This window comes from Macrobrachium nipponense, chromosome 24 (assembly GCF_015104395.2).
Source record: "Macrobrachium nipponense isolate FS-2020 chromosome 24, ASM1510439v2, whole genome shotgun sequence".
Taxonomy (NCBI): Eukaryota; Metazoa; Arthropoda; class Malacostraca; order Decapoda; family Palaemonidae; genus Macrobrachium; species Macrobrachium nipponense.
Window position 1 is genome coordinate 12,750,381 of NC_061091.1, and position 27,604 is coordinate 12,777,984.

Sequence of the window (27,604 nt, forward strand, 5' to 3'; positions counted from 1 at the left end):
TCTCAAATGCTTTCATTACCCATTTCAGGATGGAGCAAGAATGTCACAGAAGTGGACTTTGTCCTGAGGATATGCCTCCCTTCCCCGAAATTCAGAGGAATGTCTCACTGGCGTTTTTGAACAGGTAGTGGTACTGGTCATGCCCCTGGCAGACACTGATTTGAGTTTAAGTATGAATTCTTTATTATCTTTCATATAAACTGACAGTTAGTAGACGTCCTGCTGGATCTTCGAAGTGACTGTTTGAAAGTGAGAAAACACAGTATGGAGAATGATCTCAACAGTGGAACGTGCAATTGTAAATGGTTTGCAACACGGAAGAATTTTTAGTTTTTAAGAATAGTTATTAGGAATAACTGTTCAAAACAATAAACAACATTGTCCGTGTAGAATAATTCACGCCTTTAGTACACTACAAAAGTATTATACTCCGTGATTACTTTAGAAAGTGTCGAGTTGTTAAAAATAATTTTGCACATTCCTTTTTTTCTGGTCGTCACGTTCCCGATTCTCTCCTAATTCCAGCGTACGGATAACTGGAGACTCCAGTGCGTCCCCCCACGTCCCAGCGTCATCCATTTAGGGGGGATCCACTGCCGCCCTGCGGAACCCCTTCCTAAGGTTTGCTGCCTCTGTCTCGTCGTAATGAAAGCGTAGTTAATTAGATGAACTAGAGCTTGAGTTTATGAAGTGATGCAGTGAATCAAATCATTCAAAAGTATGGAATGACGTACGTACGCTCTTGAGACTTCTGAGGGATTGTACCTCCAGAGAACATTTCATAATTGTCACTCCTGCTTTGGAAATTGAGGTTGACGTTGATTCATTAGCGTAAATGGGAAAATACTTGCATTACAATTTACCTGCCATTGTGCAACCTTTGATTTTGTCAGAGAACATCGGTAGAAATGATACAGTAGTATGACATGAACTGGAGTTGAAAGAACTCGAGTAAAGAAGCCTATAAACTATTATTCACAGAACGACAGGTTAATAAATACTATTCTCCCTTGCATTTTAAATATACATTTTTATCTGTTAATTTATTAATTTTCGTTTCCTTTTTTAATCAGTGGGATCTCTTTCTTTGTGTATTTTCCTTCACCTCGTCTCGCTTCATCCTAATGAACACCATATTATTCTTTGGAAGCTCGAATTTTGCGTCAGTGGCCTATTTTGTGGGCTCGTTCAATAATAATAATAATGACGATATGCAAACATTTCCATACGGTGAAAACACTCATTTCTGAACCGGTAGGATCTCAGCGACTGGGTGGAAGGATCGGGGGAGAACGGCTTCATTTTCTTCAGCCTTGGGACGGCCGTCAAGTCAGCTGACCTCCCAGAGAGGTAAGTGGAAAACCCTTTTATTTGTGTGAAGGAAAACCAGACAAAATCGGTATGATAACCAACTGGTCCTTCCTACGATCGTCATTTGCGAAACCCCATTGGAAAGATGTTAAAAGCACGTCGCTATGAAAAGGGCCTGAAATCATTAGTGTTGTGAAATTTATTGAATGTCATTGCAAATGGAGTATTGGCAACTTTACGTTGAAAGTCTGAGATAGTCCTGATGTCAGGAATGTCTTCAAACCATTGCAGAATGTGTCATTTGCTGTGGTAGTTGTATTTAAAGGTGGCATAAATGTTAGCGAGGAATAATCATCGTTAAAGATCCCCAAAGACCAGTTGAAAATAAGAGAAATTGAAAATAAAGCCAATTTAAGAAAGGAATATATATCCGAGACGTTTGAACCATCAACGTGTGGTATATTTTGAACATTTTATTAATGTTAATGTGAGCTGTTAAAGGAACAAGGAGTTTAAATTGAATACAGCTATGTTAAGATGTAACATTTTGTGATTAAAGTGAGTAATGTTGAGCAGCAGCACTGTAGCAACTTCTGTGTGACAACTTGATTCCTGATGCTCCTCAAATCCTTCAAATGAAATCTCACCTTTTATGCCTAGGGTATAGAGCCTTTCAGAGCATGACACCAAATAATAAAGAATAATTCTAGAATGAAACTTCTCAACTGTTGTTGAGTGTTCCATGCTGACTGTTTGCAGGATTGTGCAAACGCTTGAGAACTGGGTCTCTTGAAATTTTTGAAATTTCTAGAATTAACTTTTTAAATTTTTGACAGTGTGAAAAACCTCCAAATTTTTTACTATTCTCCCATTTTGGAGCCATAATTTTTGATGAAACCTCGGAATGACGTAAACCGAGCCCTGACATAACCTGGGGAACCGCCTGTATTTATATGTTTATATAGTGCTGTCGTTGATTAGGTCCCAGATTCAGATGGGTGGAAAATGAGACAAGTAAAGAAGCCTCCTTTTTTTTCTTCCTCTTTTGCAGTCACAGACAGATGCTGGTCAGTGCTTTTGGATCCCTGAAGCAGCGAGTGCTCTGGAAATGGGATGACCCGTCTATGCCTGGGATTCCCCGAAACGTGAGAGTATCAAAGTGGTTGCCACAGCAGGATATTCTTGGTTAGTGGGATTATGACCGTTGCAGAAATGCTGGATTTACCATATGGCAATGTCTAAAGTCTCCTTTCCAGCCTTGCGCTTGATTACACTTCATTCTCTTGTTTTTCTATTCTCAACTGATCCTGATTTCTGTTACTGAATCCACTTGACTTTGACCCACCTCTTGGATGAAGGAGATTTCATCAATATTTTTCTAGTGTTTGACATAGATAAAAGTGAATGAGATAATTTAAAAATGAGAAAAGGAATACTCATCTTACACTTAAAGAAAATAACTTAAGTTTGTCGAAGAGCTTTTGAAATCCATTTCTTACAAACTTGGCTTCTGAATTTCACTAGGCCACCCAAAACTTCGCCTCTTCATAACCCACGGAGGTCTACTGAGCACTTTGGAATCTCTGTACCACGGGAGACCCTTGCTGGGTATACCTGTCATAGGTGATCAAGAGTCCAATATGAGGGACGTGGAACGCCAAGGGTGGGGCAAGACGCTCCTGTGGAAGGATCTCACTGATGGAAGACTCCTGGAAGGGATCCTGTCCGTCATGAATAACAAGACGTAAGTTATTCTTTCTTGTGGGTAAAATGTCTGCGCTTGCATTCAAGTGATCGTACTAATAAGCAAAAATGAGCGCAGACAATACACCACTGCCTTTTCCTACTTGACAGAATGCATGAAATTGTACATTCGAGATCCCTCTGATGAGAGACCAGCCACTGACTCCGAAGGAAATGGCCTTGTTCTGGACAGAGTACGTCGTCCGCCACAAGGGTGCCACACACCTCAGGAGCCCAATTTCCCAGATGCCATGGTGCGTTGGCCCTAATTATTTATAGGCTTCTTTCATATCTAGAAGTATGATTTATATTGATAATTTAAAATTTCTACATTTCTTAAGATAATGAGTTGTGTGCCCTCTTATTATCAAAGGAGTGACTTAATAGTAAGGTACACACACAAACATATAGTGTGTTTAGAAATATGTAGATGCTTCAATAGACTATTTATGTTGTAGGTACAAAGTCTACAATGTAGATGTGTGGGTGATGTTGGCGACATCGTTGGCTCTGATCACATGGTTCCTCGGCTCGATACTTCTCGTGGTAACAAGGTTCACATTCAGGAAATTAAAGTTGAAAGAGGATTAAATAGAAGACTTGTGCAGGACCACGGCACATCCAATGTTTCTTTTCAAAACGTGTTGCTTAATCGAGTCCTTGTAAATGCTTTCTCACCAGGATGGTATCTGAAGTGATACATTTAAAGGATAAATCACACTTCAGAACTTCCATTTATTGCATTTTATACAAAATCCCCACTGATAATTTTGTTGATATTTTACATACACATGTTTATAGCATGGCTCTATACCACCACATAAGGAAACAGTTAGACTTAGAATTAGGATTATAACCATGAAACAGCCATTCAAATCCTTCTTGTCTCTAGCCACATCATTTTTCTTCATTGATATTAGACCTTGACATTAAAAGAAACTTACAGTAAACGTAAGGTCTTAAAGTAAAGAAAAAGAAAAGAAAAAAATTGTAACTTCTTACATAAGACTAAGGTTATGATTCAGAAACCAATAAAGTCATCTAGAATGCTCTATGAAATGAAGACAACACTGGGTTCTGATTTTAAGCTACAGTTTTAACCACTGAGCATTCACATATTTGAAATGATCGTATGCACAGCCTCAACCAGGTCTGGAAAGTTAGGATCCTGGATGGTTGCCTTCACCATGCACTCCAGTCCGGGCATGATAATCAGGTCTGAAGCCTTTGGCAGATTCCTATCATTCTTGGTGCCTGGAATTCGTGTGATAATTTGTATTAAATCTGTGTTTTAAGTAAACTAAAAGCATAAGCACAAGAATATCCAAAAATTAAGGGAACTACACAAATATATGCAACGTGTACACGTACATATATAAAATGTTATTTGTGCTTACTCATGGTTTCCTCAAAACGTTTCAAGTGAAGCACTGTACATGCAGATAAAAGCTATTGCTTATTTAACTCTATCCATACGGCCATAGTTAGCAAGTGAACTGTGATGCAACTTGGTAAATCAAACACAAAACGCTAAGCCAGTGAAAAACTTGAATCCGCCCTGAGCGAGGTATATTCGGCTTGGATCCATAATCATCTAAGAGTAAAGAAAAACTAAAAGTGCAGCCTTTAAACAATGTCACCAAATGCTGTGAATAAGTCTCCCTTGTACTATATTCTAAGTGCAGTTCATTACCAAGAATATGACATTTAACTTCAATACCTTTCAATCCAGGAGCCCCGTAGGGTGTTAGTACCATCAGTGCACCCGAATGTATAGGCATATATTCATGTAAGTACATCTAGTATAATATTTTTAAAAAATACTGTATGGTAGATCTCTCTTATACCGTGCTGTACCGGGCAATACAGTACATACTCATGGAATGCTTAAATAATAGCGGTTAACGCAGATGGTTTACGTTGTAAATGGTGCTGCATGAAATGGGAACTAAAAAGCAAGCTTGTAGGGGAAATTTCACTGGTTCCCAAACTGCGGGCCATAATCTGAGGATATCTGTGTATAAAACCACTGGTTTTGTACATACATGGGTTATACTTGGCAGTGGGCCATGTACAAGTATCCTGTATGAAAAGTGGGTAACGACCTGAAAAATTTTGGAACCACTGGTTTAGGGCAATTAATTTGGTGTTTCCTGTGATTTTTCACCCTCCAAGTTTTGTGCAATTGAGATTTATGTAAAACTTACTCTGTGTTAAACTGACAGAAGTCTGCGGGATACGACAAATCCTCACTTTGCAAACAATACCAAGTTATATGGGTGTTCTGCAGTAGACTCACCTTGCTCAGAATCACCTCGCGTTCTGGCACAGCCCCCGTCATCTGACTTGAGTCTCTTCTTGGCGGGTGACGTTTTGGCGGATTTCTTCTGAGCTTGAACATTAACGTGACCAGTGTCACTCACCTTCGGAGTGTCTGCAGGTTCAACAGCAGCCGATGATGAAGCGGGCCAAGAGACAGGAGCTGTGGTAGACATCTGCGACATGGGCGGCCTGGTAAATGTCGAAGAATCAGGCTTGTCAGGCATCCTTGGTTAGCAGGGATGAAAGGTTCGGATAAGAACTTGTTGATGACTATGTAAACACCTGGAGCAGTGCTCATTGGCTGATAGCACCACCGCAGAACTGTATCCGCCATTTACGTACCAGGCCCTATATGGAAAAGAAGAAGTGTAGGGTACATATGTGCACGCCGTATCATCAGCATTTATATATTAAACGAGAAAAAAACTTTATAGCAACCTCACAATCAATATAGTAAACAATATGCAAACATCACCATTTTGCAATACATTCAGTGTAAATCTCTCTCTCTCAGACTATGGTACTACGTAGACAATACAATTGTCACAGACCCACCTTCACACCAAACCAGTAACTCCCCTGTCTACATAATGAAACACGTGCTTTGCTTCCATCATAAATACATTTAATTTCTGTTATCATCTTTTCTTCCATACCATGCATACTCAGCATCGTCCAAATACCTCTTATCATTCCTTTTTTCCAGGGCCATATGAGCTACATACTGGCTCTTCCCTTTGACTGTCAGAATTATCACGTAACAATTTTATAACTCGCTTGATCTTGACAATGTCTTGCTTGTCTAAACTTTCTCGTCTTCCCTGTCATTCTGCCGGTAGTCTCCCTAATTTTCTCAGTCAAACGCAATGTTCCTCTGTCACCTTTACCCATACACAAAGGAGTAATTATCCTATTCCTTTATCCCATCCTTTGTAAAATTTCCAGCAGTCAAACATACCTCACACAACCTGGGCAACCACTCACACACGTACGGTAGTACCACTTTTCTCGTCAACCGTTGATGCTTCTCTTCATCAAGCTCTCAGTTGCCCGATTTACCAAGGTTTTACACCCTCAACAATCCTGACGAGTGACGACAACCATTATCGAACTTGTACTAATCTCTTTAATTTGTATCATGGAGCTATGTCTCTTCTATCCTCCAATTCACTTCACTCATACCTAAACTTACTGATGTTATTCCCTCTTCATACCTTTTGCACGTACTAAATTCAATGCTGTGACTCTGTGGTCCTATCCTGGCCGGATTTCCCCCACTTCCCTCTCAATTATATTTTATTACATTTTCTCATGTAAAGGGAAATTGCATATGGTGTCTGAAGCCTACACATATGAACCACATCCAAACAGCTATTCCAGTGATCAAATTATTACAACTTTACCTTGGCCTTGCATAAGAAGAGGAGACACGATTCCCGAATAAACATCCTGATATCTTTTGCTCTGAGTAAATTCCAGTATTCCAGGAGATCGTTTTCCATCTGGACTTTCAGTATTCCTTCCTGTGGTAGGAAAAATTAACGGTCAATTGTGAAGAGCAATTGCGAAATAAATTTCAGAACGAAGTTCACTTGAAATAAAATTTTCCCAGGGCAATTTGAAACTGTCAGGTTTATTTACCTGTTTTATAGGACAGTTCATGGATTATCTTATTCCTAGCAAGCGGATGAACCCTTACGTAGAATATCTTAGTAAGTTCTAAACATGTAGTAAATATAGTCAATATTTTTTTAAAAACTACAATGGAAATATAAAAATTAGTTGGTAATCTACAAAGGCCCACACAACAAAATCAATAATATTTTCATTAACAGAACAACCAACACAAATACTTTCAACGTCACTAGCTCATTTCGATGAATTCCCGGCCTTACACACAGCTTTCGTGCACTTCCTTTCCTGCTATTTCACTAATCTCTCGATTAGCGGTAATTCTAAAGAATAGTTCCGCACGGACTACTAGGAACATAACCGCGAATACGACATCCACTAGGGATTGGGGCGTCCAATGTACTTCGCCGTGTTTAGCACTGGCCCCTGGGGCTTAATACATTCGTCCGAATAAATATTACTTAAAAGTCTTGTTCAGGAGGTAAAACCGCAACTGCCATAGTCTAGGTGCCGCGGATTAGTGATATAGATCTACTCAATTAGCTTCTGTAAAGGTCCGTCCGGACGGATGATACTTTTGTCAAAAACCCATCCTACAATTTTTCCAGTGATTCTAACCTTCAAAACACTGGTCCACCCTTTCTCCTATGCGTACCTTTTACACTTCATGAATTTCAGTCCCTAAGTTTATAACCAAAGTAAATATATATAGGTGTCATTTTTCGATTTTTGTCATATGATTCGTTCATAAAAATATTAAGTTGATGAATAGACTACCACTCCCTTGTCTCAAACCACTCTGTAATACATAAAACCATTTATTCTCCCGAATATTCCACGAAAAAAAACTTGGTTTATTTTTAGGTATACAGTTTAATACGAGTGTCCATCTATGAAATAGGTGAATTGTGCATCACTGTACCTGTGATGGACACCGGTCTAGAAACCACGTGCTGAGAATCGGAAGGCTAGCATCCACTCACAGAAATCGCTTATAAAATGTTAGTTATAATAGGCCCTAGAGGCTGCTTCAGTAACGTACAGGGACTAAAATACTTGGACCACCCTAGTTTTAGAATTATGGTACGTAAGAGAAAACGAACAACTATGACTGAGCCAGTATAGGCCTATGGATGATCTTTCATAACATTCTTAAACAAGTATTCCTACCTTGGATAAAGATACGACCAACGGTTTTTCTGGGGAGGAAAGTAAACTTTCCCATTCTTTACCATCATGTGGACCACTAACCACTGCTCTTGCATATTTTCTCAGTTTCCATTCACCTACGTTATCCATCAAGGTCCTGATTGAAGTCGAACTTTTCAAGATTGGATTACCTACGCGTCTTCCGACTAGTGATCAAACTTCTGACAGCGGGATTCACAGATTCCCGCCAATAAGATACGGCTTTAGTTGCAATGTTGCATACCAGCGCACGATTAATTTACAGATTAAGTGGTAGAACATTAAACATTACCGAACTCAAAATATTTTATGTGGGAGTTTTATTTGCGTTACAATGTCTCGAGTCTCACTTTAGTGACCTGGAATGGTGGCATTAGGTATTCAAGAAATAGAGGTGCATACTGATGGACTTCCGTCTTCTGTAACCAGAAAGCTTGATCAAATGAAAGGCAGGAACTTTAGGAAGTTTTAATACGATGATATGACATTAAATTAAGTAAATAAAATCTGTTACCATACATACGGACAACATTATTATTTAATAATAATGTTATCATTTTCAAACTGATCACTTTATGCCTAAAGTATTTCTAAACGCCAACAGCATAGATAAAACTAAATGTCATTATCATCATAACATACTATTTTAAAGTATGGATAAAATAGCAAGGTATATACAGTATTCAGGCGAATTTAATATATTACTGACAATAATGTCTCATACCTCTTCTCTGTCCAATACCATATCTATGAAGGTTTAGTAAACAAACTGTCCGATTCCTATTTAGGATTATTAACGCTTTGTAGAAACGCGGTAATATGGTCGTTTTAAACACAAAGATATTATTTTGGCACGGGAGTGAGTTTTAAATTTTTAAAATTCTTTTAAAATATTTACAGGCTCCTTTTTTTAGCGAAATATAAAAGTTAACATTTTGTAAAATACACAACGAAGCCTTTAGAAACGAACACATTAAATTCAACCTAGGAAATTGTCCACGAAGCTGTGTACTGTTTGTTTGGCGTAGTTTGACGTAGTTAAAGAGACTCGAGTTTCCCTTGAAAAAACCACTGGTGACCAGTTACATGTCATCTTCAAGCCTACGAATTAAATTGGAGAGAGATGAGCCTGGTAAGATAATTCTAGGACCTACTTTAGTAGTGAATCAAGCAGTTCTAAGTTCCACAGTTCGAATCTTAGGTACTAGCTAGGCTAGGTAGGTATAATTTTGGTGGTTTAAGTACTAGGCTAGGCCTTGGCCAACTAGGGTAAATTACCTATTGAAGGTTAATAAGGTTAGCTGAAAATTAACCCTGGATCAACCTGCTTTATCCTAACTGGTACAAAGACGACGTTTTCTTGGTTTGCATGCTAATCTTGCATTAAGGGAAACAACCGACTGGACTGGCTGATCCAGTTTTCACCGTGTGTGGATCCGCCCTTCGAAAAAGTACTTTAACTTGTCCTGACACCAGAGATGGGCATCAGTCACGAGTTGTTGGTGATGAGAGCTGGAGCTCGAGACCTCTACTCTCCCTTTGCAGTAAGTAGGGGGAAACACCAGCGACTACCAACCCTTATCACGGTGGACAGGTCTTATTCACTCGATATTTAAATGGTGAAGCAAGAATACAATTACAACTCTAAGCAAACTTTTTAATCCCGGGTTCATGGTTTGAACTGAATTCATTTTTACCTTGTAATCGGTGGTTTTTATCCTTACTGCTATCACAGCTGAAACTCCACAGTGCTTAGGGTAAAAAACTGCATGGTACAGGGGTGGACCATGTACGATCAATGTGTACCACCCAAGAAAAGTACATTATAACGCCTCCTGACACCGGAGTAGAGGTCTTTTAGTAGAGTCTTTCGCTCCGTTTCTCACCAACATGATGCCCATCTCCGATGTCAGGACGCGTTATAATGTACTTTTCTTGGGGTTGTACACATTGATCGTACATGGTCCACCCCTGTACCATGCGGCTTTTTACCTTATTTGATTGTTATTATACACATTTTGGTCTCAATTCACTTCACATTGCACTTTAAACAAGTTGCTGTTCCTGGTTCCTAAGCGCACGCGCCACAAACACAGTTACGAACAGCAGACGACGAAACTATAAGTTTTATTCCCTATATTGTTTACTTTACTCGTTATTTAGTTCAACTTTACTTTGTTATTTAAAAATTTTAATTTAATTCATGTATATTATCCCTTTTTTGCAACCAAATTACCCTGAAAATTACAGATATTTCTAAAGTAGATACAATCCAATGTTTCTAACCTTTTCGTACATCTGGCTGCCGAAAACCGTAGAGGAACAACTACGGATGAGAGGATTATATATAAATTTTTTTTTTGCTTTCTTGTTTTTACTAGCACTTTTCATTGATTTAAGTCTATATTAGTATTTTGAATTTCTTTAATAACTGAATGCCAGAAATAAATGTAACCTTTAATGTTTGCATGCTAAGAATGGCAAAATCATCATTGCCACATTAATGGAGGCTTCACACATACGCCGATTCATTATTATAAACTGTTTCCATGAATTCTAGTTGTCATAGTAATGCAATAATGATAAAATTTCTTTAATATTTATGTATATATACTTCCAATACATAGCCTAATTTCACCAATTTCAACGTTTTGTGTAAGTCTTCTACCCAGTTTGGAGGGTGAACACATACCGAATGGCAACAGAGAGAGAGAGAGAGAGAGATTATTTAATAAATTTATTACGCCCAAAGACGTCAAACAAAGTTACATATTAGCAGTTACATACATTACATCAGAAATCAACAGAAAAAAAAAAAATTACATCATTGAATCATCGGTATATCAGTTACAAAATAACATATAGAGATCGTATTCTATTATCACAACAACTGCAACAGACAGTTTAAGCAAGCACCAAAGTGAGGAAGACGAGTTAAATTATGTCTAGGTGGTCATCTTTGAGTAAATATTGGCAGGTTTGAAGTAAATTTTTTTGTCCTTGAGGTAACAGATTCCTGACAGTGGGGCAATGAAGCAGTAGTGTTCAAGGTTATTGGCATTAGCAAGGTTACACAGTTTACATGAGGTGTAGTGTGGTATATCTAGTGTCTGTCCAACCTGCCACACAGGACGATATCCCAACCTTATCCTGGCACTTACAACATTATGCCTACGCACCATGAGTCCACGTCACCGGTACTTGTGAAGGCTCTTGCAGAAAGTTATCATGATGTTGTATGGAAACACTAGTGCCCCTCTCTGATCCCTACGCTGTACTGTACAGGCAAAAGCGGCTGAATATATTCTATGTTTAAGGCAGCGAAGTGAGGGCTCAACATTTCTGTCATCAAGGTCCAGCGTGCAGGCAGCTTTAGCAAGACTGTCCACCATGTCATTCCCAGCAAGCCCAATATGGGAGGGCATCCACATGAAAGACAAGACAAGTGAGGCATTGTAAGCAGCAACGAGTTGACACAATATGCTCTCACAACACGGCCACAGCTGGGCCTAGAAGATGTCAGTGCCTGGAGTGCAGATTTGGAGTCACAGATCACCAATCCATTCACAGTTCTTCTAACAAGTAGGGTTACTGCATCCCATATACCTTGAAGTTCGCAATAAGTGGAACTGGATGAGTTTGGCAACCTACGACCATGCCACCCACCCTCAGGAGATTCTAAAGTGGGGGAGAACATAGCACATGCTGCACTTCCATCTGCCTGTACTTAGCCGTCAACGTAGATGTGGTGGTCCTGCAGGAACTGAACTTGACACTTTGGATATTGTTTCCAAACCAGCTGCTTCTGAGACTGGTATGGGCATCTTTAGAGGTTGGTGTGAAAGTGACAGCAGGAATAGGAACCTGCCATGGTGGCAAATCTTGGATGACTGCTTTCTCAGGTACACCGATATCAAGGTGTCGAAGATTTTCACATACTGCCCTAACTAGGTTATGGCCCCCTGGCCGGAGTTGAGGTCTTGGTGCATCTTCGTCAAGTGATGCTCTGAGGACAGCAGAGAAGTTTGGAGTAAATTGTGGAGAATGTAGACATTTAACAGAAAACAAAGTTACATTGGCATAAATTCTCTCTATTAATGGAGGTAACATGAGTTCGGTCTGCATGTGAGAGAGAGAGAGAGAGAGAGAGAGAGAGAGAGAGAGAGAGAGAAGAGAGAGCGAGAGAGAGAGAGAGAGAGAGGAAGGCAAAGGAAGGAAGAAGGAAAGGGGTGGCGGTGGATGGGGGGGAGAGGGTAGGTGGACTTTTAACGCGTTCGTATCCATTTCTGCATAATGGAGTTTTTGTCTCTTGGTACAAGGACAAGTGTCGTTATTCTTTACGATTAGTGATTCACGATACCCTAATAAATTACGGCACTGGGTGTAATGCATTATTGCAAAATCTTGTTTTGATACGAGTGTTCGTTACAGAAATAGGTATTGCCCAAAAACGTGCTTGCACTGTCTCTGAAACCCATAGTAGGTATGCCGCTTAGTTGTCAATCAAGTTTTTTGTAATCGTATTTTTTACAAGCTAGCTATTGAATAAATTTGTATTTTTCTCAATCAAAACATATGCCCCTCAATGCTAACTTTCCTCTTTTAACGACTTTCTGGTCATTGCAAATTCGGCCCCATAATTTCTTATGGTGCGAAAACAGACAGAGGCCCAGGGACCGAAAACGATTGCGTCACACTACGGCAATAATCCGGCAGTAAAACATCTTCATATATCCAAAAAGTAAATAATAAAGGTATATATGCTCATTACGATTATAACAATTACATGAATAGCTGATAATCTGCATGAATAACTGGTAAACTGTTCTGCAAGAAAGTTGAGTAAAGCAATTATTTACAATAGGTACGAAAGCCAAGATGTCGTGACGTCATAATACAGGACTTAAACGAACGTTCTAATTCCAAAAAATAATTACTTAAATTTGAGTCAGAATAGAGTTACTTTTCAGTAAACGAATATTTTCAAATTAATCATCATAAATATGTAAAATATTGATGTTTTACTATTTATTTTAAAAATTATCAAAGTGTGCACGCTTCGTCGTTGTCTTCTACCAAAACAGTTGTTTACTAACAAACAAGCTGGTAAGTTTCCATGTTCCGATTGTTGTGATGAAAGTGGCCCAGCATCTGTGGGTGCAAGTGGTGTGCGGATTTATCACAGGAAATGGGAAGTTATTGACACAAGCGAGTCCGTAAACATCGAGATGGCGTCAATCTTCTAAATATTTCGAGTTGTAAGTAAAAATGTTGAACGCGTTTTGGTGAGATTTGGACTGCCGTGTAGTACACCCTTTTCACTACCCTCTGTTTAAATCTTAAAATTTGGCCTTAATTTCTAACTTTGGAGAAAATACGTACTTCGAAAGGAGAGTAGAATCTAAAGGAGAACCAAAGTTGGAAATTAAGATCACATCTCAAGGACTAGTTTACAATTTAGGGTAAAACACCACATGGACTGGCCAACACACGACGATCACGGCTGGACACCCTCCGAAAAAGTACTCATACCGTGTCCTTACACCGGAGATGATCATCAGTCGTGAGTTGTTGTTTGTGAGAGACCAAGCTAAAGACCTCTACTCTCCTTTCGAAGTAAGTATTTTCTCCAAAGTTAGAAATTAAGGCCATATTTTAAGCTTTAAACAGAGGGTAATGAAAAGGGTGGCCAACGCAGTGCAAACTTCACCAAAACGCTTTCAAAATTTTTTACTTATGATTAAATAACTTAGAAGATTGACGCCATCTCGATGTTTACGGAGTCGCTTGTGTCAACAAACTAACCAATTCCTGTGATAAACCCGCACACCACTTGTACCCATAGACGCTGGGGCACTTTCATCAAAACAATCAGAAAACGGTCCCTTGCCACGACGTTTTTAAGGAAACTACGGTTTTGGTAGAAGGCGACGACGAAGCGTGCACTAGATAATTATTTAAATAAGTAGTAAAACATCAATATTTTACATATTTATGATGATTAATTTGAAAATATTCGTTATTGAAAAAGTAATTCGATTCTGACTCAAATTTAAGTAAATATTTTTTGGAATTAGAACGTATTTTTAAGTTCTGTATTATGACGTCATGACATCTTGACTTTCGTACCTATTGTAAATGAATTGCCATACTCAACTTTCTTGCAGAACAGTTTACCAGTTATTCATGCAGACTGTTATCAGCTATGCATGTAATTATTATAATCGTAATGCGCATATATATCCATTATATTTACTTTTTGGATCTATGAAGATGTTTTACTGCTGGATTACCGCCATAGTGTAACGCAATCGCTTTTGCTCCCTGGGCCTCTTGTCTGTTTTTGCACCATAAGAAATTAATGGGGCCGAATTTGCAATGACCAGAAAAGTCGTTAAAAGAGTTAAGTTAGTATGAGGAGCATATGTTTTTGATTGAGAAAAATACAATTTAGCTATATAAATAGTAGCTAGATTGCAAAGAGTACTTGATTACAAAAAACTTTGATTGACAAAACTAAGCAGCCATACTATATGGGTTTCAGAGACAGTGAAAGCAGGGTTTTTGTTTTTTGGCAATATTTCTGTAACGAACACTCGTATCAGAATGAGATTTTGCTATTAGTGTAATTCCACACCCATTGCCGCCGTAATTTATAAGGGTATCGTGAATCACTAATCGTAAAGAATAACGACACTTGTCCTTGTACCAATAGACAAAAACTCCATTATCCAGAAATGGATACAAACACAGCAGTAAAAAGCTCCACCTACCCTCTCCCCCCACCTCCACTGCCACCCCTGTCCTTCTTCCTTCCTTCACCTTCCATCTCTCTCTCTCTGTTGCCAATTGGTATGTGTTCACCCTCCAAACTGGTTATAAGACTTACACAAAATGTGGAAATTGGTGAAATTAGCCTATGTATTGGAAGTATATATACATGAATATTAAAACAATTTTATTATTGCATTACTATGACAACTAGAATTCATGGAAACAGTTTATAATAATGCATGGGCGGAGTATTTGTGAAGCTCCACTAATGTGGCAACGATGATTTTGCCATTCTTAGCATGCAAACATTAAAGGTTAGATTATTTCTGGCATACAGGTATTAAAAAATCAAAATACTAATATAGACTTAAATCAATGAAAAGTGCTAGCAAAAAGAAAAAAAAATTATAATCCACTACCCGTCGTCTGCTCCGCGATGGTTTTTGACAGCCAGATGTACGACAAGGTTAGAAACATTGGATTGTATCTACTTTAGAAATATCTCTAATTTTTCGGGGTAATTTGGTTGCAGAAAAGGGATAATAGACATGAATTAAATAAACATTTTGAAGTAACAAAGTAAAGTTAAACTAAATAATGAGAAAAGTAAACAATTAAGGGAATAAAGCTTTGCACCTCATGAACAGTGTTGTCGTCTGCTGCTCATAAACTGTTTATGGAGTGAGCGCTTAGAACCAGAACAGAAACGTGGTTCAAGTGCAATTTGGAGTGGATTAAGACCAATAATGTGTATAATTACAATCAAATAAGCACTGTGGAGTTTCAGTTGTGATGGCAGTAAGGATAAAACCACCGATTACAAGGTAAAAATTAATTCAGTTCAAACCATGACCCCGGGGAATAACAAGTTTTATACTTTCACTAATATAGGAAACAAAATGTTGTTTTATTGTGCTGATTACAACTGCAATCTTGAGTAAGATCAATAAACGTTATAATATATACGCTAACGTTGTTCAAATGATTGCTGGAAGGCTGGAAAAGATGTTGGATTGTCTGTGATTAGACTGGCCAGGCCGACGATAGCCTCCATATTGGATTTCAAAACTGCCTTGAAAAAACAAAATATTTTCATACAATCAACTTACCTGTCGATAATAACATAGCTAAGACTCCGTCGTCCCCGACAGAAATTCAAATTTCGCGCCACTCGCTACAGGTAGGTCAGGTGATCTACCGGCCTGCCCTGGGTGGCAGGACTAGGAAAACCATCCCCGTTTCTATCATGATTTTCTCTGTCGCCGGTGGTATCAACATTGTTGTTATTTACCATCCTGACCTTGACTTGGATTCTTTTTTTTCAACATTTGATCAACGTTTTTTCGACTTTTGGTGACGTATATTGGATCGTGTTTTGCATTCGCTACTGTGGACTGTTTTTGGAATAACTCTTTTGGATTTTTCTCAGGATGTCTGATTCTAATGTGAGTGTGAGAATGTGTGTGAATGTAGGCTGCAGGGTGAGGATACCGAAGCTTCGGTTGATCCACACTGTATGCCGTAAATGTAGGGGGGTGCAGTGTTCTGCTAACTAACACTTGTAAGGAATGCGAGAGTTTTGAATGCAGAAGAATGGAAGACTTTGACTTCTTATTTGAAGAAGTTAGAGAGGGATAGAGTTAGAAGACTGAAAGGTGTGAATTCAAGGCCTATGAGCCTTTAAATAATAATTCTAACACCCTACTTCTGGAGAATCTCCCTATAAATCTCATTCTCAGAGTGTCTTTTCGGATCGGAGCATCGGAAATCGCCAATCTGAAAGCGACGATTCGAGACATGAAGTCCAAGATGGCGGACTCGAAAGGTAAGGCTAGTGATAGTGAAAATTTTAGTGAAGTGAGCCCTATCAGTGTTGTGGAGGGGGCGTTGATCGTCCCTGCGGCGCTCCCAGGCCTAGACCTCTTCCAAGCTCACCTGCCCAGAGGAGAAGGAAAGTCGAAAGCCTTAAGGAGGTGTGGGGAATCCCCAACCGGTCAGACGTCCCTTCAGCTAGACTTTGCTTCATGGCAGCCAGCTCAAGGGCGCTACAGGAAAAGCGTCCTTCGCGTGTTTCGTTCCTCGTCCTCTCCCTCTCCCTCACCTAAACGAGGGTGGAAGGAGTCGACCTTATCGAGACCGCTGAAGCGTCATATGAAGCAAAGACATTGATTCTAGCCCGGAGCGCTTCTCGGATGACGCCCCGTCTGCTATTAAGAAGGCGAAGGTGGCGTCAACGTCACCTGACGCTTATGAGGAAGTACCCCATCATGCTTCTTCCCGAGTGATGACGAAGGGCGTCAGGCGCTAGACGTAGGAGAAGCGTCAAGGAAGATCATTATGGCGGTGCAAGAAACAAACTATCATCTCTTGTGGGAGTTTTAGCGCCCCGTCGGAAGGACGTGACGCTTCCTATTAAGAAGTCTCGTCCTCTCGCACCTGCTCGGAAGACGTCTTTTAGAAGTGAAGCGTCAAATCAAGAGGATCTTAGACGTGACGCTCCGTCCAAGAGTTGTGACGCCGAGTAGGAAGCCCTTAGAAAGCGAAGCGTCTTCCGGACGCGAAGCTGTCTTCTAAACGTCAACAAGAGACGTCATACATGACGCTCGGAGAGCGGAAGCGTCATACATGACGTCTTCTAAAGCGCGAGAGAAGCCGCAGGTTGTGACGGCTTCCAAGTCGATCAGAATGGGAAAAAGGAAAGACTTTCATTCCCTTAGCCCCTCTCCGATCAGGAGTTTGTCTCCCCCAGAAGAGGAACATTCTGAAAGGAGAACAGAAACTCAGGATTATCACGAGTTCGAACGAAACTCGGAGGATGACGATCTTGGAAGAGAGGGCTTGTCCAACTATAAGGTGTTGACAACCATGCTTCTGGAGGAATACGGAGACGAGTTGACTCCGGCTGCTCCTCCTTCCGCGCTCGCTCTTTTCGAGTGCGAAGGCGAAGAAGACTTCGTCTTTTCTGAAGATGAAGCCCACCATCTCGATGAAGCGGGCTTTACACGCCTTAGACGCCTGGATGAAGTCGAAGAAAGACTTAACCAGGACAGTATTGTGCATGCCTCCAGCAAGGTTAGCTGGGAAAAGAGGGCATATGGTACAAGACGGGGGAGGATATGGGTATCGCTCTCCCTTCTACTACAGAGGCAGACTTTTCAACGTTAGTTGACGCTTCAAGGCGTCCTAGTCTTAATTCTGCCCGCATAACTTGGAGTATTTCGGAACTGGATCATCTCCTCAAGGGACTTTTCCATGTATTGGAAGTATTCAACTTCTAGATTGGTCCCTTGGGGTGATGTCCAAGAAAGCTCACGATTCGCAGGGAATCGAACCTGAAGCCCTGTTATGCATTTTGTCGTGCATCGACAAAGCAGTACAGGATGGATCTTGGAAGTCTCTGCATTATTTGGAGCAGGTCTTTTGAAGGAAAAGGACAGTGTATGGCGCCTTCTTTCAAAGGCAGTCTCGCATGCGCAGAGGGCAGCCCTGCTATATGCTCCTCTTTCGGACTATTTGTTTCCTTCTAAGTTAGTGAAGGACGTAGCTCACTCTTTAACTGAGAAGGCGACACAGATCTTCTGACGCAGTCAGCTAGGAAGAAGAAACCTGCTTTAGGTGTCGGACAAGAAAGAACCTAGCACTTCTAGCAGCCCTTTCGAGGTGGTCCGATCTCCAGCCTCCCGCAAGAAGGAAGGCTCCAGAGAGAAGAGGTAGGTCCGCCTTTCGTCCCTTTAAAAAGGGCAAATGAAACATTTCTCCTCCAAACACCAGTAGGTGCCAGGCTCCTGGAATTCGTGGAGCCTGGACACTGATAGACGCAGACGCGTCCACTAAAGATCTTAAGGAAGGGATATCGTATCCCTTTCCTGAATACTCCGCCCCTAACGTCTATACCAAGGGAACTATCAGCCAAGTACAAGGATCCTGTGCTGAGGGATACTCTTCGATCAATGGTGGAACAAATGTGGGACAAGAGTGCAGTAGAACTAGTACTGGATCAAAACTCCCGGGGTTTTACAATCGCCTTTTTCTAGTGGCGAAAGCCTCGGGAGGCTGGAGACCAGTACTAGACGTCAGCGCTCTGAACAAATTTGTTCAGAAGGAGAAGTTCTCCATGGAGACTTCTGCTTCAGTCCTAGCGTCATTACGACAAGGAGATTGGATGGTGTCTCTAGATCTCCAAGACGCCTACTTTCACGTCCCGATCCACCCTTCATCGAAGAAGTACCTCCGTTTCATGACGGGGGGAAGGATCTTTCAGTTCAGAGCCTTGTGTTTCGGCCTGTCCACAGCTCCTCAAGTCTCACAAGCCTGATGAGGAATGTGGCGAGATTTCTTCATCTCAAAGGAGTGAATGTCTCGATGTACCTAGACGACTGGCTCATCAGGGCCAGATCGGAGAGACAGTGTTTGGAGGACCTAAAGTTAACTCTAGATTTGACCAAGGCGTTGGGATTGCTTGTGAACCTCGAGAAGTCTCAGATGACCCCCAGACAAGACCTAGTCTATCTGGGGATTCGGATGGATTCTCGGGGTTTTCGAGTTTTTCCTTCGCAAGAGAGAACCGAAAAAGGTTTGAGGATAATCTCTCTCTTCTTAGAGAAACAGCAAACGTCAGTGAGGGAATGGTTGAGCCTTCTGGGGACGCTTTCCTCGCTGGAACAATTCTTCCCTCTCGGAAGACTTCATATCCGTCACTTCAATTCTTCCTCAAGAAGTCTTGGAGCTGGAAAAAACGGACAACTGTTGGACGTTTTCCCCATTCCAGTGGAGGTAAAGGCACACCTACAGTGGTGGTTGCTGCCTCTGGAAGAGAACAAAGGGGTCTCTCTAAGATCAAAGAACCCAGACCTAGTGTTGTTCTCCGACGCGTCGGAGACGGGTTGGGGAGCGACATTAGGCTCGGAGGAAGTGTCAGGCACCTGGGAACCAGCACAGGTGTCCTGGCACATAAATTGCAAAGAGCTCTTCGCCGTTCACCTGGCTTTGAAGAGCCTAGAACCTCTGGTGAGAGACAAGGTAGTACAGTTAAACGTGGACAACAACCACCGCACTTGCCTACATTCGGAAACAGGGAGGGACTCACTCCTCGTTCCTTTACGAACTCACGAGGGACCTATTACTTTGGACGTCTCACAGGAACATCTCCCTGCTGACAAGGTTCGTACAGGGAGTAAGGAATGTGAGGGCGGACAGGCTCAGCAGGAGGAACCAGGTCCTTCATACAGAATGGACTCTGCACGAGGAAGTATGTCGCGATCTCTGGTCTCTGTGGGGAACTCCTCACGTGGATCTATTCGCAACATACATTTCAAAAAGGCTCCCAGTGTTTTGCTCGGTCGTGGAAGACCCAAGAGCAATTATGGTAGACGCCTTCCTGCTAAACTGGTCTCGAGTGACGTGTACGCTTTTCCCCCATTCAAAATCCTGGGGTTAGTATTGAAAAAGTTTGTGGCGTCAAAAGAGACGAGGATGACTTTAATAGCCCCCTTTTGGCCGGCCCAGAATGGTTCACGGAGGTGGTAGAGTGGATCGTAGGACTTTCCAAGATCCTACAGGAAGGACGGATCTTCTCAAACACAACACACTTCAAGAGGTACCATCAAAACCTCCCCGCTCTCGCTCTGACTGCCTTTCGACTATCGAAAGACTTGTCAGAGCGAGAGGCTTTTCTCTCGAACGAAGTGGCAAGCGCGATCGCGAGAGCTCGCAGAACCTCCACTTCGAAAGTATACCAGTCGAAGTGGGAGGTCTTTAGAAGGTGGTGTAGAGCCAAGAAGTTGTCCTCCTCCTCTACTCTATAGCGGAAATTGCTGATTTCTTGCTATTCCTGAGAGTAAAATCGCATCTAGCCGTATCCACAATAAAGGGATACAGGAGTATGCTCTCTGCTGTATTCAGGAACAGAGGTTTAGATCTGGCAAATAACAAAGATCTCCACGATCTCATAAGATCTTTTGAGACGTCAAAGTCTAAAGAGCCAGTACCTCCGAACTGGAATTTGGACGTAGTCCTCAAATCTGTCTTCGGATAGATTTGAACCTCCTCATCAGGCCTCATTTAGAGACGTAACTAGAAAATGCCTATTTCTTTTATCGTTAGCAACGGCAAAAAGAATTAGTGAGTTACAAGCTCTGCAGGATAAAGTAGGATTCAAGGAAAGACTCGGCGATTTGCGTCGTTTAAAACTCTGTTTTTAGCGAAAAACGAGAATCCCACGAATCCTGGCCTAGGTCATTCGAAATCAAAGGAATGTCTAGTCTCGTAGGCAGAGAAGCAGAGGGTCTCTATGCCCTGTTAGAGCTCTGAAGTTCTATCTTCAGAGGAAACGTCAGTTGGGAGGCTCTAGACAAGGTCTTTGGTGCGCGGTCAAAGACCCCACAAGACTGATGTCAAAGAACGCTCTAGCGTTCTTTGTAAGGAACGTCATTACGGACGCTCACAAGGTCTGTCCGGACGAACAATTACAACTTCTGAGAGTAAAAGCTCATGAAGTACGAGCGGTTGCGACGTCTCTCTCGTTTTATAAGAATATGTCACTTAAAAACTATTAGATACGACATATTGGAGAGCAACTCGGTATTTGCATCTCATTACTTGAAAGACGTGCGTGTGACGTATGAGAAGTGCTTTTCTCTAGGTCCTATCGTATCGGCAGGATACGATTCTGGGTTACGGGAGCCGACACCAATCCTTAGAATGTATATACTGTTCTTCTGTTTGGATATGGTCGAGAATCTCTTCGAACAATGGAGGATTCAGGCTCGCACGGGCGGCCGTCTATGTTGTTCATAAGAGAATTCTCGTCATATCCAATAGTTGAGTATAATTTTTTTGAAAAATTATGTAGTGTGCGTAGTGGTTTTTGAGTTACGGTTGTTTGTGACGAGTTTCGGGGATAACTCGTAACAATCCTTAGTTCTAACACATGGTTAGGATCAGGTGGTCGGGATTGGTTGTGTGCTCCTTCATAAGGTGTATTGTCATATAAGTGGATCAGCACCCATTGACAAAGTCCTTTTAGGCTCTGCTGAGTAAGTGGGTAAGACCCCATCGGCAGACCCACAAGAACTCTTGGCCATAGATCCATATCTCGCTAAAGTTTCTTGAGGTGATGCAGACTACTGGGCAAACACCCACCAAGCTACCACCTATCAGGGTAGGACCAAGTTATTTATACCTACAACATATGTTGTTTACCTGTCTATTCCAAATAGTAGCTGTCTCTTACCCTCCACCGAAGGGTGCCAATCAGCTATGTATATATCTGACAGGTAAGTTGATTGTATGAAAATGATATTGTTATGTTACAATAAAGTTTCATACATACTTACCTGGCAGATATATACAATTAAAGGCCCACCCAGCCTCCCCGCAGGAGACAGGTGGAAGAGAGAAAATATGATAGAAAACGGGGATGGTTTCCTAGTCCTGCCACCCAGGGCAGGCCGGTAGATCACCTGACCTACCGTAGCGAGTGGCGCGAAATTTGAATTTTCTGTCGGGACGACGGAGTCTTAGCTATGTATATATCTGCCAGGTAAGTATGTATGAAACTTTTATTGTAACATAAACAATATCATTTTACGAAGAGCGTCACATGCTTATTTTAGTTCGTATGGGGCTTTCATATATCACATTATTTTGACGAAACTTCAATCTTTTGAATGGTATGCTTAGAGTTGTAATTGTATTCTTGTTTCACCAATTAAATATCGAGTGAATAAGACCCGGCCAGCGTGATGACGATGGGTCCGTCCATGATTGTTTACCCTAGTTGGCCAGGCCACGGAACACCTTTTGCCCGCCCCATAATCCCTCCGCGAAGGTAAGTAGTTCCACCCAAAACAGCTGACGACCGCCAAAACAGCTGACGACCTCGTGACCTCAGTCTCTCCTGGCTTCCCAACGTGGCTGTGTCCGCGTCTTATCCCGAACATCTTCAATTTGCTGCCGCCAATCTGGTCACGCATCTAGATTTAGGGAAATTGTGTAGGAAAGAGAGTGAATTGCTTGTGTTTCTCATGAAAAGTGGCCAGAATTATCCGACAATTCCGATTTCGAGTAATTCTCCAACAATTCCGATTTCGAGTAAGGCACGTGGGTTTTTTTGTTTTTGTTGTCGATGCAGTCTTTTCTTGCCAGAACATACGAGCTTGCCAAGAATCAATAAAAATGTGGATAAGGCATGCAGTGCCGTTCGAACACACCGAAACTAATTCACGGTTAGTGGTGGTGTGTGTGTGTGTGTGTTTTTTTTTTTTTTCTTCTTTTTTGTCGATGCCATTTATTCTCACCGGAACAAACAAGCGTGCCAAGAATGATTAAAAATGTGGATAAGGCGCGCAGCGTCGTTCCACCACACCGAAACTAATTCACGAATTTCCAAAATAGGGCCATAAAAACAGTGTTTGTTCATGCCACTTACCTGACAGATATATATATAGCTGTATTTTCTGACGTCCGACAGAAATTTCAAAACTCGCGGCGACACCGCAGTGGGCGGCCAGGTGGTAGTACCCCATTCCCGCCGCTGGGAGGCGGATATCAGGAACCATTCCCATTTTCTATTCATATTTTTTCTCTGTCGCCGGTCGGTAAACATCTGTTACAGACCTCTGCTCAGGATTTTTTTTGGAAAGGTTGACTCGTTTCTAAGTATCTGATTGATTTGTTGGTATTGAATTGGATTGTGAATTGGCATGCGCGATAGTGGACCGTTTTTTTTGATTTGGATTGACTTTTCTCTATAAGATATGTCTGGATCAAGTGGTGTGAGTTTCAGAGTGTGTGTGATGGCTGATTGTAAGGTGAGGCTACCGAAAGCATCGGTAGACCCCCACACAGTATGTATGATTGTAGGGGGCTTCATTGTTTGATTGATCATCGGTGCAAGGAATGTGAGAAATTGGACTGATGATGAATGGAGAGCATATGAGTCCTATCGCCTTAAATTGGAGCGCGATAGGATCAGGAGGTCTTCCTCAAGAGTTTCTTCAAAGGTAAGTAACGTTTCTCCTGCACTAACACCTGTAGTGTTTACAAACCCCTAAACCTGTGTTGCCTTCGGGCTCTGATTCTGTGTCGGAGGAGCGGATGCTCTCTCTATGATTTTTGGAGTCCCTTCGCACTCTGGAGACCAAAGTGAAAGCCTTGGAAACTGGCTCGGTGCAAGTGTGTGATCGTGCCCCCAGTGTTGTGGAGGGGCGTCAGATCGGTCCCATAATGCCTCTAGGCCTAGACCTCTATCAGACTCCCAAGGACCCAAGGGAGGAGGTATGTCGAAACCGCCGCAAGAGGGTACGGGGGGGGCTTCCCACCGATCTGGCGTCCCTTCGGCAGACCATGTAGCAAAGACCCAGGCTGCAAGGACCGTGCACGAGCACAAGCGTCTTGAAGGAGTGCTTCTCGTCCTCCGAAGCGTCCTCCCCGCGCAAGGGGTGGAGCGCTCGGAGAGACTCTCGTCCGTTAAAGAGGACGTTTCTTGCGGAGGACGCTTCACGTCCTCTTTCGCCGCTTTCGTCGGAAGACGCTTATGATGTCTTTCCGCCTCAGAAGAGAGGTAGGATCTCCTCCGATGAGGACGCTAGGTTGCGCGCACAGGCGCGTACACCTGAGAAACAGGTAGCTGTTCCTTTGAGAAGGAAGGAGGCGTCCCCTCGCCCCTCGTCTTCTCACAGGACCAGTCCTGCTTCCTCGACTCATTCTTCTCCAACGAAGAACATTCTTTTGTCCCTTCAGGACCAGCTATCCTCGCTTATGGCTCAGAGGACTCGCCCAGCAGCAGTCGAGCCTAAGCGGAGGAAGGACCTTAGACTGCCTGTCAAGAGGACTAAGCAGTCTCCGTTGCCTTCTCCTCCTGCGTCTCGTTCGCCGATCGCTTCTCCTTCAGCGATTCGCCGATCTCGTTCGTCTTATAGAAGGACGTTACGACAGGACGTTTTTGAAGACGCTTTGTGCAAGGACGCTCGGCAGGACGTTCGGCAAGATGCTTGTCAGGACGCTCGTCAGGACGCTTGGCAGGACGCTAGGCAGGACGTTCGTCAGGACGCTTGGCAGGACGCTAGGCAGGACGTTCGTCAGGACGCTCGGCAGGACGTTCGTCAGGACGCTTGGCAGGACGCTAGGCAGGACGTTCGTCAGGACGCTCGCCAGGACGCTACACAGGACGCTCGGCAGGACGCTCTCCAGGACGCTAGACAGGACGCTTGGCAGGAAGTTCGCCAGGACGTTCAGGCCTCCTTTCAAGACGCTTTCGGGATTCTGAACAAGAATCTTACCCCCAGACACTTTGTACGCGCTCAGCACGCTATGGCCAGCGAAGAGAGGTAAAGACGCTTCTCGGCAGGTGAGACTGCCGCGGAAGGCGCGGAAGACGCTCGTCCGCCTCAGGACGCTCTTCCATCAGCGAGCAGTAAGCGTCAGAAAGAAGACAGCCGTGATAAGGCTGCATCTTGCAAGGATAGGGGTCCTTGATCTGCTAAGACCCTCCAATAGGACGCCTTCGCCTGACAGACGTTCCCTCTTCCTTCCGTTGAGAGAAGAAGGAGAACTGGTAGTTCGGCTGAATCGGGTGAAGATGAACCTGCTACAGCCCCTTCTACCTCGGATTACAAAGTCCTAGTCAGACTCTTGCGTTCTTCTTTTGAGGACAAATTTCAGCCCGCAGCTCCCAAGTCTCCTCCTTCACAGTTTTCTTCATCGAAAACGGGGAAAATCCCGGAGTTCGTAGAGATGAAGACTTCTCTATCGACGAAACGTGCTTTCAAGAAGCTCCAGGACTGGATGATAAGAAGGAGAGACCAAGGCAAGACGACCTTCGCCTTGCCTCCTACTAAACTTAGTGGTAAAGGAGGCATTTGGTATAAGACCAAGGACGAAGTGGGAGTTCGTATCCCTTCGTCGGCTCAAGGAGATTTCTCCAGCCTTGTAGACTTACAGAGGAGGTCACTTTTACCCTCTGCCAAGGTAACTTGGACCGCGTCGGAGACAGACCATCATCTGAAAGGTCTGCTTAGGACGCTGGAAGTCTTCAACTTCCTTGATTGGTGTTTGGGAGTTCTGGATTTACAAGCGAGAAGCCCAGAATCTCTTAGTCTGGGGGAGCTGTCCAGCGTGTTAGCTGTATGGACAAAGCCGTAACAGGGATGGTTCGGAAGAGCTAGTATCTCACTTTGGGACAGCTTTGTTAAAAAAGAGAGCTTTGCTGTGCAACTTCACAGCTCGTTCAGTGACGCCAGCTCAGAAAGCGGACTTGTTGTTTTCGCCTCTTTCGAACCATCTCTTCCCCCAGACTTTGGTAAAGGACCTGACGAACAGCTTACAAGAGAAGGCTACTCAGGATCTTTTGGCCCAGTCTACAAGACGGTCGGCCGGACCTTCAACCTCTTCGGCTGCAGTTCGTCCGCCGAAGAAAGTAAAGCCCTTTCGTGGGGCTCCCCCCTCGAGAGCAGCTCCTCGAGGGAGAGGGTTTTCACGAGGAAGAGCTTCTTTTAAACCAAAGCCCTCCAAGTGAAAAGCATGTCCTTCAGACCACCGTCGGAGCCAGACTGAAGTATTTTGCGGGAGCGTGAGAGAGAGGGACACGGACTCTTGGTCCCTCAAGATCGTGGAGCTCAGGGGTACAAGATCCCCCTTTTTGTTTTTTTAAGATCTTATCCTCTCCTTTCTACGACTCCCAGAGACCTTTCTCCATCCTACCAAGGAGAAAAGAAGAAAGTCTTGTTCGATCTCCATTCAACAGATGATCGACAAAAGAGCGGTGGAACAAGTCGCGGACCTGGGGTCTCCAGGTTTCTACAACAGAATCTTCCTAGTACCAAAAGCAGTCGTCAGGTTGGCGTCCAGTTCTAGATGTAAGCAGGCTCAATCTTTTCGTGGAAAAGATCAAATTCACGATGGAGACGCCTCATTCTGTTCTGGGAGCGTTTGAGACCGGGCGACTGGATGGTATCCTTGGACTTGCAGGACGCGTACTTCCACATCCCCGATCCACCTCTTTCAAGAAAATATCTAAGATTTGTCTTGAACAACAAAGTTGGCAGTTCAGAGCGATGTGCTTCGGACTGACCACGGCTCCGATGGTGTTCACAGTAGTGATGAAGAACGTAGCGAGGTGGCTACACTCTTCGGGAATAAGAGTTTCCCTATACCTCGACGACTGGCTGATCAGAGCGTCGTCGAGAGAGAAGTGTCTGAAGGACTTGCAGTTCACTTTAGCCTTAGCGAAGTCCCTGGGACTTCTGGTCAACCCTCGAAAAGTCGCATCTGACCCCAACACAGTCCATCGTGTATCTGGGGATTCAGATGGATTCAGTGGCTTTTCGAGCGTTTCCGTCCCAGGAACGTCAGCAGCTAGGCTTAGAAAAGATTCTACAGCCTTTCTAAGGAAGGAGACTTGCTCGGCGAGGGAATGGATGAGTCTGCTGGGGACCATTTCCTCGCTGGAAAGGTTTGTTTCCTTGGGAAGACTGCACATCAGGCCTCTCCAATTCTTCTTGGCAGACGAGTGGAAGGCAAAAGACGATCTCGATGCAGTATTGAGGATATCGATTTCGATCAAGAACCACCTAAGATGGTGGTTGGACCCTCAGAAGCTGCAAGAGGGTGTGTCCCTAAGTCTTTTGAGCCCCGA

At 42.9% G+C, this 27,604-nt stretch overlaps 2 protein-coding genes across 2 annotated transcripts in view; both read left to right on the top strand.

The window, feature by feature from the left end:
- Positions 1–570: 570 nt before the first annotated feature.
- Positions 571–3,786, top strand: LOC135205453 (UDP-glucuronosyltransferase 2B13-like; the record flags this gene model as incomplete). The annotated part of the gene is given in 7 exon segments (XM_064236057.1): positions 571–621; positions 1,259–1,350; positions 2,363–2,496; positions 2,836–3,055; positions 3,166–3,191; positions 3,194–3,308; positions 3,513–3,786. Coding segments are annotated over 7 exon segments (771 nt in total), but the record flags the coding sequence as incomplete, so codon positions are not given.
- A 5,351-nt stretch (positions 3,787–9,137) lies between these two features.
- The window catches only part of LOC135205452 (protein lin-37 homolog), an 82,492-nt gene continuing 64,025 nt past the window's right edge, over positions 9,138–27,604 (top strand). The window contains exon 1 of the mRNA XM_064236056.1: positions 9,138–9,328. Within this exon, the coding sequence (XP_064092126.1) occupies positions 9,283–9,328 (46 nt within the window). The 5' untranslated portion in view covers positions 9,138–9,282. The remainder of the gene's footprint in view (positions 9,329–27,604) is intronic.